The sequence below is a fragment of the Pectinophora gossypiella genome, chromosome 14 (genome assembly GCF_024362695.1).
Source record: "Pectinophora gossypiella chromosome 14, ilPecGoss1.1, whole genome shotgun sequence".
Lineage (NCBI taxonomy): Eukaryota > Metazoa > Arthropoda > Insecta > Lepidoptera > Gelechiidae > Pectinophora > Pectinophora gossypiella.
In genome coordinates this window covers 5454376-5470212 of record NC_065417.1, presented here as the reverse complement: position 1 = coordinate 5470212, position 15837 = coordinate 5454376, and the positions used below count along the sequence as shown (strand labels likewise).

Sequence of the window (15837 nt, the reverse complement as noted above, 5' to 3'; positions counted from 1 at the left end):
TTACTATGTAATATAAATACAGTAAAAACGAGGAACTTCATTATGCAATAACAATTGCCTTTGTCAAACACGTTAATCGAATTAATCGATCTGCATTTCTAAGGTATCTATTTACATAAATCTGCACTGCACATCACTAATAAACTGACCTGACGCTGTCAAGTCAACGAACCGATGAACTTGGCGGTTTCGCTAATTTATTAGATAAAAAATACAGAAATGCCTCCCAAGAAGCGTGATAAAGATAGTGAAACAACTAAGAACTCCAAAATTGACCACTTACAAGCTGACCATGAGTTATTTTTGCAAGCGTTTGAAAGTAAGTTGTTAGTTTTGATAGGTCAGTAATCCGTTCTCCTATGAATAATTTTCAATAATGTTTATTCAATTACTCTTTACAGAGCCGACACAAATATACAGATTCCTCCGAACACGAAACATGCTGTCGGTACGTGGTTTATCATAAAAAATAACAGTGTATGTGCCATCAATAACAGTTAATTTATGTTTACTTTCGATTGGTTTGCAGCCGATATTCCTCAACAGAACTTTGTCGTATATGAAGCGTAGGATGTCGAGAAGTAATAAGAGCCGTGTCGGCTTCAAAGTGGACTCGCTTCTTGAGAAGATAACCTTAAAGAAGAGCACTGAACTGCAACCAAACAGTCTGGGAGGTTATATGACTCTCACATTTCTAGGATTTTATGATAAGAGTCTGGAGGACCCTAGAGACTTTCAAGTGAAAGTGGAGACATTGTTGCTGAAGATATGCCACAAAAAGAGGAAAGAAAGTTCCTCAGCTATTGTTGAAGTTTCTGTAAGTGTTACTTATAATTATATCATAATATTAAATTAAAAACCACACACAAAGAACCGCAAAATACTGGCAAGTTATTGTGATTTGCATTATTATCAACTCTTACTAGCCCCTACCAAAAAGCCTGTAAAAATAACCACCAATCAAACATCGGCATTATGCACATTGTACACTGTGTAGTTGATAGATGCCTGATTTCTCTATGGATTTAGTAGCTACATATTTCCTTAATTTATAAGGTTTTCATGACATTAGTCACCAGTTGTCTATGACTTGAATTAGGATTTCAGAAATCCTCCTTTTGTAATTAAGAGTCTATTAATGCATTTTGTCAAAAAAATATATAGGTATTAGAAATACCCTATCTAATACTCTAGAAACTCAAAGAGTGATTTAGACCTAGGAAATACTAGTTAAATAAGCTCTATGTTATGCTACATTTTCATCAACAACAAATTCAAATATATTTTTAATCATTAGCTAACATGGATACACTTTGAATCATATTTTTTTACATGAATATAGTATCTTTTGTTTTATGTCTCATCCGTCTAAATCTACTGCAGCTTCTCACAACCTGTATGGCCAATGAAAAAGTAACTGCAAGAAAAACAGCATAGGGCCTTAAGACATTCTTAAAAAAAGAAAAGAGTATTGAATACAATATAACTCTCACAATATCTTTTTATCAAAACCATAAATTTAATCAATTTTTGAACTCTTCAGGTTGGTAGTTGTTCGGTCCCCCTCAACCCATCCACATCAGAGCCTCCAGCAATGGCATCTGCAGTAAGCATTTCAAGCGACACATTCAGCCCGTCTCAGGGTCCCAACGTGAAGTCCTACATGCTAATGCTGCGAGTGACTGTCACCAGGGCTTCCACCAACACTGCCAATGGTGCTGGGACTAGTGAAATTACTAATGGTGATTGTGATGGTAAGATTTTATTATTGATTCCCGCTCAGAATCATACCTTACACATACACACATCACATACACATCGTACACATATCGCTGGCTATTCAACGCAGAAATGCAGCTAGCATTATGGGTACATTTGCGCCAGGTACGAATGGAGGCGGGCTTTTTAATTGAGGTTTGATTTAAGTGTTAATTATATATATAATTTGTTTTATTTTGAGTTTTGTTTTAGTTTTATTTAATTTTATTTTTGTTTTGTTTGATATTTTTGTTCTGTAAATGTTTTGTTTATGGTGTAAATAAAGTTTTTATTGACTGTACACAGAAAATTAAACAAATTAAGAGTTAATCCATCACTAGAAATAATATAAACAGGATAAATTCTATAATGTTAAACGAGGCAAAAGCACATATTAATTTACCTTAACTGGCCTTGTAGTAACTTTTGAACTCAACAAAAATACATATGCACCACAATCATAAAGATTTCTTCAAAATATTACGTTTCGAAACATTCACAGTCAAATAACCCAAAGTGAATTAAGTTGAAAATGCGCATTAGAAGGGTTACATGCTAGCAAGATGTCTGTTTGATCTGTGGGAGTTAGTATTTATGTTTTAAAATTAACAGCTGTCGTTCATCCGTCCCTTTCTTTTTCGGCGGATAAGAAAATGACAAGTATAACTTAAAATAAAACTAGAAGGGGTCTGTTTCGATTTGCACCATTAGATAGATAGATATAGATAGATATAGCCTTTATTATGGACAATTTTTTTTTTTTTTGAGAGAAATTCGCACCATTATATAACTATAATAGATGACGTCTAGAGCTCTGTATGTGATCACGCGGCGCGTAAAGCGGGTCGGTAAATTCAAATATATAGCGCGCGCTTGATTGACACTAGCGTACGACGCGCTGCTTCTCTTTAAACGACCCCTAAGGTAACCTTTCCTCGGAACATTCTAGAGCCCGTAACAAAACGCCTGAAGTCATCATCGGATCTCAACTCAACACCAGAAAATAAATGGAGCAAGCTTTACGGTAGTGAGCTGATAGTGTATGACAAACACAATCGCTGTCTGCTTACCAACGGAGAGTATGACCTGGTGCTACATGACGCTACTCCTGGTGGCAGAAGTGCTACCATAGCCCGCTCGCCGCATAAAGCGCTCATGGCGCAGTGGGAGACTATACCTAATGTAAGTTTTTTTTAAAAATCTTTATAGGTTTACTTGTGTCGAGGATTGTATATTTGTCCAAATGAATCAACCACTACGCATCTATATCGCCTGGACTGGTAACTTGCGATCGTAAGGTTCAACGTATTATTACTTTTTTGAGACCCTTCCAAACAGCTCGCGTTCCAATCCGATCAAACTTTGCGATCTGAACACATACCGTCTCTGTCTGTCTTGCGAGAACATAGTATCGCCTGTTAGGCGATTCTCACACTGCTCCGCATGATGCAGCGTAGCGTGTGGATGCGTGTTCTTCCGTTGCTTGTAAGTATCTCCGTTTGTATAGAAAACACGCACAGTCTAACACACAGAAAATACATCCACATGAACGCGCGTGGATGCATGCATGATGATGCTACGCTGCATCATGCGGGGCAGTGTGAGAATCGCCTTATGTACCTATATTCTTCTTTTTCATTTCAGCAATAAAATAGGATTTCTTCTTTTCTTCATTGGAACTCGCTTCGCCTTGCTCACATGCACTCATGTTGTTTTTAACGCGTAGATTAGACGTCCGCCAAGAACTCGAGACACGTCTAAAGTGATCTTACACTTTACAGTCAAATCAACAAACTAGGTTAACAGCCTCACGATCTGGAGGTCCGGGTTCGATTCCCGATGGGGACATTGTCGAAATCACTTTGTAAGACTGTCCTTTGTTTGGTAAGGACTTTTCAGGCTTGAATCACCTGATTGTCCGAAAAAGTAAGATGATTCCGTGTTTAGGAGGGCACGTTAAGCCGTTGATCCCAGCTGTTAGCCGTAATAACACCTCCACCAACCCGCAGTGGAGCAGCGTGGTGGAGTATGCTCCATACCCCCTCCGGTTGATTGAGGGGAGGCCTGTGCCCAGCAGTGGGACGTATATAGGCTGTTTATGTTATGTGTGTATGCAACAAACTAATATGAAATTCTTTCAGGAAAACGACATACAAACAGAATCAAATCCATTCGACGTGTTCAAAGTGCGACCTCTCCTGAAACTCAAGTTGAGTTGGAGTCAAGAGCCCACCAATGGTTTGGTGAACCGACCCAAGTTGTACCAACAAACTAGCGATACTAATGGCGTCAAGAAGGAATCGAGCAAAGAAAAGTCCTCACTGCAGAAAAGCGGCTCTAGTGATAGTAAAAATGGTGAGTACACCTTCTTCTTCTATCGTGTGCAACACACCCCTGCAACATCAACCCTGGTGTCAAGGTAACTATTGAGCCGCCAAAAGCCCCTGACATGGCTCACGTAACGACTACGTACTTACATCAGTAAGTAATAACCGGGACCGACGGCTTAACGTGCCTTCCGAAGCACGGATCATTTTACTTTCGGACAATCCGATGATCAGCCAGTAATGTCGTAACCAAACTAGGGACCACAAAGTAATTTTTGTGATATGTCCCCACTGGGAATCGAAAACCTAAACCAAAACTTTGATTAAACAGCAAGGTTCTTATAAAATCCAACTTCCTGTAGTGTTTGTGTTTTAGTAGGCACATATGGTATCAGTCATGGTATAAAGAAACCCAGGTATGCTCAAAAGTGACAGCTAACATTTCAAGGTTAGCCCAGCTGACGTCATCCCACCCTGAGTTGCCATTTTGTAAAAAATAAATTACCCACGACACAAAGTTCTCTAAAGCATCTATTATGCGACAAAAATCACAAAATTTCCTCAATCAGGCGACAAATCCAAGTGCGACGGGGACGAGAGTAAGAGGCAACAGATAATCTACCAGTTCCTGTACAACAACAACTCGCGGCAGCAGACGGAGGCCTGCGACGACCTGCACTGTCCGTGGTGCTCCCTCGACTGCGGGACCCTCTACTCGTTGCTCAAACACCTCAAACTCTGCCACTCCAGGTTCAACTTCACTTACTTTGTGAGTATTTTGGTATTTATTTTACTGATTTTTGTTTTTTTATAGCACTCACCCCTGCTTGGGGAAATTCACAAAGAGAAAATGAAATCGAAAAAAAAATAACGATAATAATAATGGCGTCGGCTTAATGACGATCAATAGATCGGGACTTTTTGGCGGGAACGGGAACGGGATGGTTGCTTTCTTCATTGACTAATCTAAATATATACGAAGCTGTGTTTTGTGGTTATTGATCGCATTAAGTTAGTCGGAAAACATTCGCGATAGTGTTATTTTATCAGAATATTCAATAAACAAAATGTTACTATTTTCGCCGCAACAAGCCGCTTCATAACTCGAAAGTTTATGCGGAGTTTTGATTTAATTCGTTTGGGGTTCGAAGTAAGGGTCTGCTCCGAGTGTGGGGGCTTAGGTTTCATCATTCATCGTAATCTCATTTCATTAATCATCATCAAGGAAAAAAAACATAAGACATGGCTGTATGGGAATAGTACCCTTTGCCTTGACCTTAGGGGAAAACCAAAACTAAAAAAAGACCTATAGATCGGAAGAATTTCGTACGGACAGGTGGAGGACCCGGTGGTGTAATGGATAACACGCTCGTCAAGTGCCGAGCGATTCAAGTTCCGTCCGAGTCAGATCTTTTTCGATTTAATTTTCTCTTTATTTTACTGGTTTATAGCTGTTGATTCCAGTACACACCATCTAATTTTATTTAAAGAAATACCTGTCGTCTTCTTATCCGCCTTAAATGAAAGGGACGGCTAGTCGACAGGCTAAAAAAATATGGAAATCTTCTCGATCGACGGGATGGGGTATTGTAATTCCACCACTGATCCATTACATTTTATTTGTTTGCTGAAATGAACCAAAAAGATTGAGCTCTAGAAGTTGGTAATCAAACTTTTTTATCGGCCGGGTTTAATAAAGGTTTTCTTAGGGTTTCCGCATACGAGCCACTGGCATATTTCCTATAGTTTTCATACATTTTATATGGACCCGCCGCACACATTCCGGCCAAGTAGTTAATGCCATCTGCGGCAAATCTACAATAAGTCACATAAAAAAAAAAAAAGCCGCACATATTGACGACTGTGGCCGCCACACGCTTCTAATCTCGAGCTCGTCTGTGCTACGGAAGGCACGTTAAGCCGTTGGTTCCGGCTGCATTAGCAGTCGTTAATAACCACCAATCCGCACTAGGCCCGCGTGGTGGTTTAAGGCCCAATCTCCCTATCCATCCATAGGGAAGGCCCGTGGCCCAGCAGTGGGGACGTTAATGGGCTGGTGATGATACTGCATTCATTGGTTAAACAATTGGCAGCCATCGACCACAAGTGGCTGTCGCGCGCTTCAGCTACTTTTGTAGCTGCGTGTAGCTTCTCGTGGCGGCGTTTGTGGTTGTGGCCCGTGGCTCGTGTGCGGCGACACTTAGAGCCTGTAGGAGCGCCATAGAGCAACACGGACCTCCGCGGAGGTGCGCCTAATATTTGTCATATCCCCTGTCAAACTTATCTAATGAAGATTTTTCTCTAATCTGTGACGTATCTGTTCTCGTGTTCGTGAAGTAATTTTATAAAATACTAATCACTCGGCCAAGTTAATTAAAATGACCGACATTGATATGGTAACTAGAACCAAGATTTCACAACCCAACCAACAATTAAATAAAAAAATAAAACTTAAGTTACTTAAAACTTACGAATAGCAAGATTTTTTAAGGATTGGTATTAGGAACTAGTGTAAACTAAATATTATTTTATAGTTTAATCAAGGTCAACCGTGAATAAAAGTACGCGAAAATACTCATAAATGAAAATCATCTCTTCCCGAAAGTTCAAACTTCTCCACGAAAATTCTCATAAAACTACAGATTCATAAAAAATGTTTCCTCTACAAACATAAGTCAATACAGTAGCAACAATCGCGGCCCTAGCAAAATATTTAGGTGGTGTGAGACCTCATAGTGGCACCCCTCAGCCCCTTAAAATGCAAAATTAGTTTACGGCGGCGGCGGCGGTTTACGGGGTTGTTTAGGAAACTTGGGAAGCGTCTGCGGGAAAGGGGGCAGGACCCTCGCTCCGGTTCATTTCTGGTTCAGCGTATCTCTCTGGCAATTCAGCGTGGGAATGCTGCCAGTTTGATGGGTACGTTTGAGCCAGGAATGATCCGGGGCGGGCTATTCGAATAATGACGAAACTTGTTGCTGATTTCGGTTTGTATTTTGACGAAACATTTGTGGATTTATGGTTTACGGCCACCGAAATTTACCTATTTAAATCTTTTAAAAATGTTGTTCACGGCCACCCGGTATGAGTTTTATGTGGCCGCAATCTAACCCGATGAAGTTTTAGTTTGCGGTCAGGGTGAACCTTGTTGTCTTGGTTGATTTGGCTTAATTAATTACTCTTTCACAAGGGTTATTATTGAGCCGAGGAACCTCATCAACCCACACGATAGAATAGGTTGTCTCTGAACTATCATAAAAAAAAATATATATATACCTAGGGTGGTAGAAGCTGGAGTCGAAACTAAGTAACTCTGTATTGTAGGCTCCTGCCGGGTCTGCATGACGCCGCGCGCGGCGTTAATTATATCGAGCGCTTGGACCAATAAACGATACGATTGCTATCTACGTAGATGGACGTCAAACGGCTATTGGTCGAAGCGTTCAATATAATCCGCGCGGCGCGGTTTACATGCAGACCCGGCACTGGCTTCCACCACCAGGGCGGTTAAAAAGGCAACATCAAAGTAATTCACCTAAAAAAGCATTATTGCTATTTGACATTTGTTTGCATCGCGCACTTACTTTTATATGCGCAAATGTCACATTGCAATGTTCCTTTTTTTAATTGCTGCGATGTGACTTTTTAACCCCCTAGATTATAATAGACACTAAAAAGCATGCATATAACGCACAAATATTCAACCAATATAAACTTCCATCCATAGACCTCCCTCTCGCCAAGGCACATCAAGAACCAACCTACTGACAAGGTAAACACATACAGATCAAAGTAACTTGATTAAATACTGACTGGTGTATAATGTTTCTTACAGCCAATACCTGGAGGAGCGCGCATAGACGTGTCTATCAACGAGTTGTACGATGGTTCGTATACAGGGTCGCCTCATGACTTGATTGCGGCGCAGGGACGAGGCAGTGGCACAGGTATGTAGCTCTCTCTTATATCCATACCAGCGTTGCCAGACGTCCCGATTTTGGCGGGACGTCCCGATTTTTCAATCAAAATTTAATGCACACAGTTTAATGACAGGCTCAGTCCCGCTTTTTGGGAATAACTCGACCGTGCGTGCATCGTATTTTTTTTTCTCTTGTTTATAAATTCTCATTTGTTTATAAATTTCTATTTCGCGAGAACGTACGATTGCGGACGAAGGAACAACGAATACCATTTATTTTAGTGCTTGGAAATCACTGTTACTATTGGTCGTAAATGATATTAATTGTTTGTCTACCCAGGGCCCCGAGCCGGGCCGACGCGCAGGACGTCTCTCACGCACGTGCTGGTGTGGCGGCCGCGCGCGCGGCGCCGTCTCCAGAAGCACAGCCTCGCGGAGTTCTTGGAGCTGGACGACAACGAGGTCGGGGAGGCGCAGCGGCCCTACCTTACTGGACATAACAGGTTAGTATTATTAACGGCCTCTGTGGTCCAGTGGTTGAGCGTTGGACTCACGATCCGGAGGTCCCGGGTCCGAATCCCTGTGGGGACATATCACAAAAATCACTTTGTGATCACTATTTTGGTTAGGACATTACAGGCTGATCACCTGGTTGTCCGAAAGCAAGATGATCCGTGCTTCGGAAGGCACGTTAAGCCGTTGGTCCCGGTTACCACTTACTGATGTAAGTGAGTAGTCGTTACATGTTGAGGAGCTCGGTGGCGCAGCGGTTAACGCGCTTGGTCTACGATTGTTGAAGTTAAGCAACTTTCGCAAAGGCCGGTCATAGGATGTATATAAAAATATAAAAATAGCGGCGAAATTCGCCCGAGTTATTCATTCATTAACTCATTCTTTTTAACATTAACAGCTGTCCGGATAAGAAAACTAGTATAACTTAAAATGAAATTATATGGTGTTAATGGAGTTAGCAACTACAACCCTACAACTAAACCCACCAGTGACACCTTACTAAGTGATCTCATACAATCGTTTCAGACTTTATCATCACACGATAACCTGCCTGCCTGTCTACCCTAACGAGCTGGACATAGACTCGGAGAGTGAGACAGACCCTCTGTGGCTGCAACAAAAAACTATGATGATGATAGACGAGTTCACCGACGTCAACGAAGGTGAAAAGGAACTCATGAAAATGTGGAACCTTCACGTCATGAAGTACAACTACGTCGGTGACTGTCAAATACCAATCGCTTGCCAAAAGTTCCTCCAAATGAAGGGCAAGGAACTACTAGAGAAAAACTTGTATAGGAACTTTATACTCCACATGTGTTCATTGCACGATTTCGGGTTGCTGAGCCCGGTCGTGCTGTACCAAACTGTTCAAATGCTCAACCAAATGTTAGCGGACAACGCGGAGGCCAAAGAGAAGATGAGGGAGTCGTTGAAGGCCCAGAGGGAACACTGGCACGCCGTGGGTAAGTACCAGCAGCCGGTCGTAATCGAACAGAAGCCCCAGGTGGCCACCGCCAAGTTGAACAACGCCGAGGCCTCGCCCTCGGTCAGGAGAAAGACGTCCAATCTTCAAAACGCTAACAGGATGGCTAGTAACTTCAATAAGTCTGCCAGCCCGGCGCCCGGCGTCGTCGACACTAAGCGCAAGATGTCGTCTGGCAGCATACAGAGCCGCAAGCGCTCCTCTATATCAGAGCGCAAGAGCTCTGTATAGCGCATGCGTAGCACCCGCGGACCCAAAACTTCAGAGTCCCCCGACTCTCTCTAGAACAATTTTTTTAATGATCTTATCCACGTTTATTGCATAATTGTTGTAATTGGCGCCATATCAATTGACTTTTTTTTATTTTTTTATTATCGTAAATCTTCTTGTGATTAGGTAATATAATTTCGTTACTGCCCATATTTTATAATAAGCATTCACGCAAAGTCCATTAAATGGATGTTGATAGTTAAGTTTCTAAATTATGCCGTAGGTATTTACTTCCTGCTTTTAATCTTCAATGTGGAACTTCATGCGACTCTTTGCTTAGTAAATTACCGAAATGTATTATTATTTGCTGAAACCAAAATGACTGTCAATATGAGTGTTGTCGTGTGTAGATTTTTTACTCAGATACAAGTGAAAGTTGGATGAATAAAATGACCAGCAGACCTAGCACGCTATGTAAGCGCGACGCGACACGACGCGAAATAAAATAAGGTCCTTGGTACACGCGACCACCGGGACATCCGCGATTTAAAAAAATAGTTTATTTAGGTAAAAACTTAGACATTAATATGTCGCACTCCAAATGAAATATCTTATTTTTGTATATTGCTTATAGAAGAGCTAAGAGAAAGAAAGAACAGATACCAGTTTTCATAAGAAATGAGAAAGTTGATAGTTGTTGATACATACATACATACATAAACTCACGCCCGTAATCCCTAATGGGGTGGGCAGAGCCACAAGTAATCAAAGACAACTTGCAGCCACTGTTCATACGAAGTCCTAAGCTGGATATGATGAACCTTATGGTGATAAGGGATCAGCCTATCGCCCATAACATTAGTCCATTATGTTAGAGGACACAATCCCTCTGTCGGTTTTTACGACATGCCCGGGAAGACAAGCAGCTGAACGTGTTCTATGTTTTTTATTTGCTCCCAGAACAGCATAGAAGCCTAGTTGTTGATCATTTTTGTGAAATTGTGTGACACTCTTTTCATATCGTCGCGTGAACGAGGAACCTTAACTCGACTGTCAAATTTGACAACTCGCTTTGACATTTACTCGCTTTCCTCGCGCAGTTAGCGTACTAGGCCTGCAGGGTGCTTTAAAAGCCCACATTCAAATAATTCACGTAAAAAAAGCAACATTGTTATTTGATATTTCTTGACATTGCGCACTCAATTTAACCTTTTTAAGGCCGAGATTGCCAGACACAATAGTTAAACAATGAAGTTTGGGTTTAAAAAGGACTTTCGGTCTTAGGACTTTAATATGCGCAAATGTCAAATTGCAATGTTGCTTTTTAAATGAATTGCTTCGATATGGCCTTTTTAAGCACCCAGAGCATGTAATTGACGTATAAACTGTGATTTATCAATCAAAAAAAAAAACTGAAATCCGTAAAATAATTAAAACACATAATAACGGGTTCTTACCGCGTTTAAATGGGGATATGAGACTCCCGATATTAAGAACCCGTAAGCACCCGTAAGAACCCGTTATTATGTGTTTTAATTATGATAATAACCGCGTAAACTTAAAACAATCCGTAAAATGTTCACTTAACTCAAAATAATAGGGTATACTGTTAGTTGTAGTCGAAACAAACTGTGTTTAGGCTAGCAATAATTGTAACAACGATACCTCATTGGTTAGAAATGATTTTGATAGCGTCGCGCGTCGTGACTCGTATAGCTAGTTTTTTCATAGTAATAACAGTAAAATAAGTGAATTTAAGCAATGTCATAGAATAACGAGTAATACTACGTGTAGAGCAACTTTCGCAGAGGCCGGTCATAGGATGGGTGACCACAAAAAAAAAAAAGTTTTCATCTCGAGCTCCTCCGTGCTTCGGAAGGCACGTTAAGCCGTTGGTCCCGGCTGCATTAGCAGTCGTTAATAACCACCAATCCGCACTGGGCCCGCGTGGTGGTTTAAGGCCCGATCTCCCTATCCATCCATAGGGAAGGCCCGTGCCCCAGCAGTGGGGACGTTAATGGGCTGGTGATGATGATGATGACTACGTGTAGAACGGCAAGTCTCCGCTCCTCACCAGCGGCTGAGCTAGGTTTATAAACCCCCCCCCCCCCCCCCCCCCTCCGGTCTTACCTTCAAACGTATGGCCGACACACAGATGCGCGTGTACGATAACTCAATGTGGAGCGTCTGTGTAAAACAACGTGTTTTGTATGAAGTGTCCGGAGTGTGGTAACGTGTAGTGAATGCGTCACTTGGGTACAAGCCTGACTCGCTATTTGTAGTAGCTTACAGTGCAGGATATTTGGATTGAACAGTTATTTGGTAGCCACGCCTACACTTGACATCCCTTTTCACATTAGACGTATATTAGCGAGCGATAGTGGGCGTTACACGGCCTACACGATCAATTGTAATGGATTCCAGACTGACTTTTAGTCGCTATGTGAATCGTAATCTCATAAATTATGGTTTGGCACACCAAAAGGTGAGAAGAACGCAAGTCCGCTTTCAAACAGCGATGCGGTGTGACACACTTCATATATAGTTTCTTGTATTACAACATGCACGGACCCGCACTCAGGGTGGTATTAATAAACTAATCTCAGCTGAGACTGCCCTTAAGATCATGCTCAAGTCCCTGTTTTTATATAAGAACTGTCACATTGACATGATCTTGAGAGCAGTCTCAAAGCTGAGATTAGTTTATTAATACCAGCCTTAAACTACGCAGTTTCTGGCCTGCATTTGGTAACGCATGCGTTTCCGGCCAAGTAGTTAATACTATCTGCGGCAAATCTACTATAAGTCACGTCAAAAAAAGGTAACGCATGCATCTACGACAATATCAATGTGTAGTGTGCCGAAGGTTTTTGGACAATTAGTTCTTGATTCTACTATTAGGCACCGTTACAAAGGCAAACTGGATTAACAGGCCACGATCGAATAATTTCATATAAACGACACCCTTTTGGCGATCAAATGCAGTAAAAGCCATTTGTGCAAAAATCTACTGTAAACTCACATTTGCACACTTTCTTTTGCGACGGAAAATTCCACTTGATATCAACTCGGAATCATTCTGAATCATGCCTCACAGCTCAATCTAAGTAAGGGCGCATACAGACCATGGACGATGGTATCGACGGCGTCTGATTTTAGTTTCATATAAGTAATTGTGCTGCTCGGAAGGCACGTTAAGCCGTTGGTCCCGGTTACTACTGATATAAGTACGTACCTAGTCGTTACATGAGCCATGTCAGGGCCCTTTAGCGGCTCAATAGTACGTTACGATGTCACTGACACCTTAGTGATGTTGGTTGCTGAGTTTTACTTTCATAAAGAGTCTAGAGGCTCTACGTGACTTATGTGGTTACCTTTACACCCGTGAATGTAATAAATCTGAATCGTGACCATAGATCGTGAGTCAGGGCACATCGTGTAACGGCTGTCTTAGTAGACTGTTTTTGATACTTTATATTTTTACAGTCGCGTTGACAATGAACCGACAACAGTCCACCCGTCGCTTAGGCGCAGATATTGGACATTTTCCATACGTCTATTGTATGGGTGTTTTCGCACAACATCGAATCCAAGTCTGCCCCGAGACTGAATGACGGATCTGAAGAGGTCGTAGGACTATATGAATGGTAGCTCATGCACTGCATCCGATATCTCTAAGAAATTGTCTACTATCCGTCATTTATAGGCTCGGATAGGTTTCGGATTGTATGTAGTGTGAAAACGCTCTAACGGTTAAATCGTTCTGTCCGCCATTGGTGTCGATTCCGGCAACAACAAACTTTAACTTGACGACTAAAACTAGCTGTATCTCGTTCTTGTACGTATTGTAAGTGAAGGACGGCACTAATTTAAGCGTTGTCAAAGCTAAAGCTAGGTTAAGTTGGTGTGCGTCCGAATAGCCCCTTTGGCTGCGCCTTAACCTTAACACACGCTGCGAAGTAGAATACGAACACAAATACAACTCACCCTTAAATGGTGCTCTTATTGATACTACTCGTAATCAGTAGCTATATCGGTATAATGTGAACACGGTCAAATATTCGTGTGTTTTTATATGAATTTTATACCTATACCAGATAAGATATTCGAGTTAGGTATAGTCATAGCAGTGATATTTTCATTTTCAAAACGTAGGGCATTGACGCACAAAAGGCATTGTGATATCTAAAGGCGAGCTTAATGAAATTAAAGAATGCCCGAGTTCAGCGTTTGACATAATATAACATCGCGCATGTCACCTGACACCTATACTCCTCGCTAGCTATGTTATTTCCGGCCAAGTAGTTAATGCCATCTGCGGCAAATCTACAATAAGTCACGTCAAAAAAAAAAGCTAGCTATGTTTTAAGTTCCATGTAATAAGGGGTGAGCTTATTGCCATTAACCTCTCATATGCCGAGATACCAGACACAATAGATTTTACATTGTGTCTGGTCGAGATCCGCGTTCCGGCGTTCGAAAGATTAACCTGACAAAAATCGTGGAAACCACGCGATATCAATTATATATGATCCAAACATGAATTCCAACTTAATGGTTTAGAGCCCCAACCGGGATTCGAACCCGGGACAGTACGATGTAAGTCACGCGAACAGGGGTATCCCGTGATAGCCTGCATGCGCGTACATAACTCCGTAGTTATGCGCACGGAATTAATTTTCTCCATTCCGACCGCTCGTATAATTTATTCTTCTTCTTCATCGTTCCCTCACTGCTGAGGATCGCGACCACAGGTTATGGTTTTCCACTCGGTACGGCTATATGATGCGTGGACCGCCCTCTGTATGCTGCCGCCCACCGTCTCCTTCAGGATGTCAGACCACCTCGTAGGCCCTTCCTCGCGCACGTTTGCCATCCATTTGCCCAACGATGATTTGCTTCTCCAGACTGTGCTTCGGAGACCGCGTAATATATGTCCGAAGAAGTTTAGGGCACGATTCCGGCATATTGAGGAGAGCCGCGTCCTGATCTTGAGCTCTTTTAATATTTTAATATGCGTAGCAACCTACGCCAATATAATTTATTCGCATAACAGTTAATAATATAAGCGGACAAGTGTAGGTGTGGTTTGAGTCGGTATTAGACACCTCTAATAAACCTTCATAAGACTGCAGACTCATTGCCTTAAGTAATCAGTTGAATATACAGTCGTTTATAAATAAGACAAATTTCGAAGCTCCCAACTCTCGATTGAGCTTACAAATTACATTACAAATAGCAATAATACATTTTAAACTTTTAATGTATTCTTTAATAAAAAGTGCTAATGATTTTTTGTGACAAGCCCTTAACAGACTGTTAACTATTGTAAGTGGTACAATAAATAAGTTTTACATTTAGTTATGTATTGGTGCTGATTTCAGCAGTCACCTAATTTTAATTTAAGTTATACCTGTCACTTTCTTATCCGCTGAAATAGAAAGGGACGGGTAAACGACAGGCATAAAATTTATGGAACACATGTCAGAACTTGAAAAACGCTCTCAAAATTGTATACTGGCCAATAACCCGGCAGAATTAAGTTGACAGCACAAGTCAATTGAGTTGCATATCAGTGAGATTCCTATTACTCATTGCTTTTAAAATTAACAATTGTCAATCGTTCGTCCCTTTGCTTTTCTGCGGATAAGAAAATGACTGGTATAACTTAAAATAAAATTAGGAGGCGTCTGCATGGATCGGGGCCTTTGTGCTTACGTTTATCGTATTTTATGTACTCTTACAGCTACTTGATTAATTTTGAATGTTATTTTTATATTGTTCCGATTTGACTTACGTTCAGTAAATTACTTGTACTTATGAAATGAAATATACCAATTATTTTCAATGTAATAGTTTTATTTAAGCATATTATATTGCTACCTTTAGAAGCACAGTAAGTTTCCATTATAAAAGGTTTTTAGCGAAGTTTTAACAGTCCTGTCCTCTTTGTACCTGCTTGGAAGAGTCCTAGAGGGATAGTCTGCCATTAATTAAAAATTAATCGACGCTAATGATTACAAATTTGGATTGCCTGTAAGACCAGTATCTAAAATGAGATAATTAGAGCTATATGCAAAGTCGAGCAGTCTCTGTTATCACGATCACACTGTTTGGGCAAAACCAAA

General features: G+C 41.1%; 2 protein-coding genes across 2 annotated transcripts in view; one reads left to right on the top strand and one right to left on the bottom strand.

Moving 5' to 3' along the window:
* The first annotated feature begins 159 nt into the window (after positions 1 to 159).
* On the top strand, positions 160 to 15557 carry LOC126372448 (polycomb protein suz12-B). The gene is made up of 10 exons (XM_050018215.1): positions 160 to 319; positions 402 to 448; positions 530 to 817; positions 1544 to 1754; positions 2708 to 2940; positions 3900 to 4113; positions 4655 to 4854; positions 7918 to 8029; positions 8342 to 8504; positions 9040 to 15557. The coding sequence occupies exons 1-10, from the start codon at positions 220 to 222 to the stop codon at positions 9728 to 9730; spliced, it is 2259 nt and encodes a 752-aa protein (XP_049874172.1). The 5' UTR covers positions 160 to 219; the 3' UTR covers positions 9731 to 15557.
* Positions 7129 to 15837, bottom strand: part of LOC126372483 (TOM1-like protein 2) — a 73073-nt gene continuing 64364 nt past the window's right edge. Inside the window, exon 14 of the transcript XR_007567166.1 lies at positions 7129 to 7226. The gene's annotated coding sequence lies outside the window, so the exon portion shown is untranslated. The remainder of the gene's footprint in view (positions 7227 to 15837) is intronic.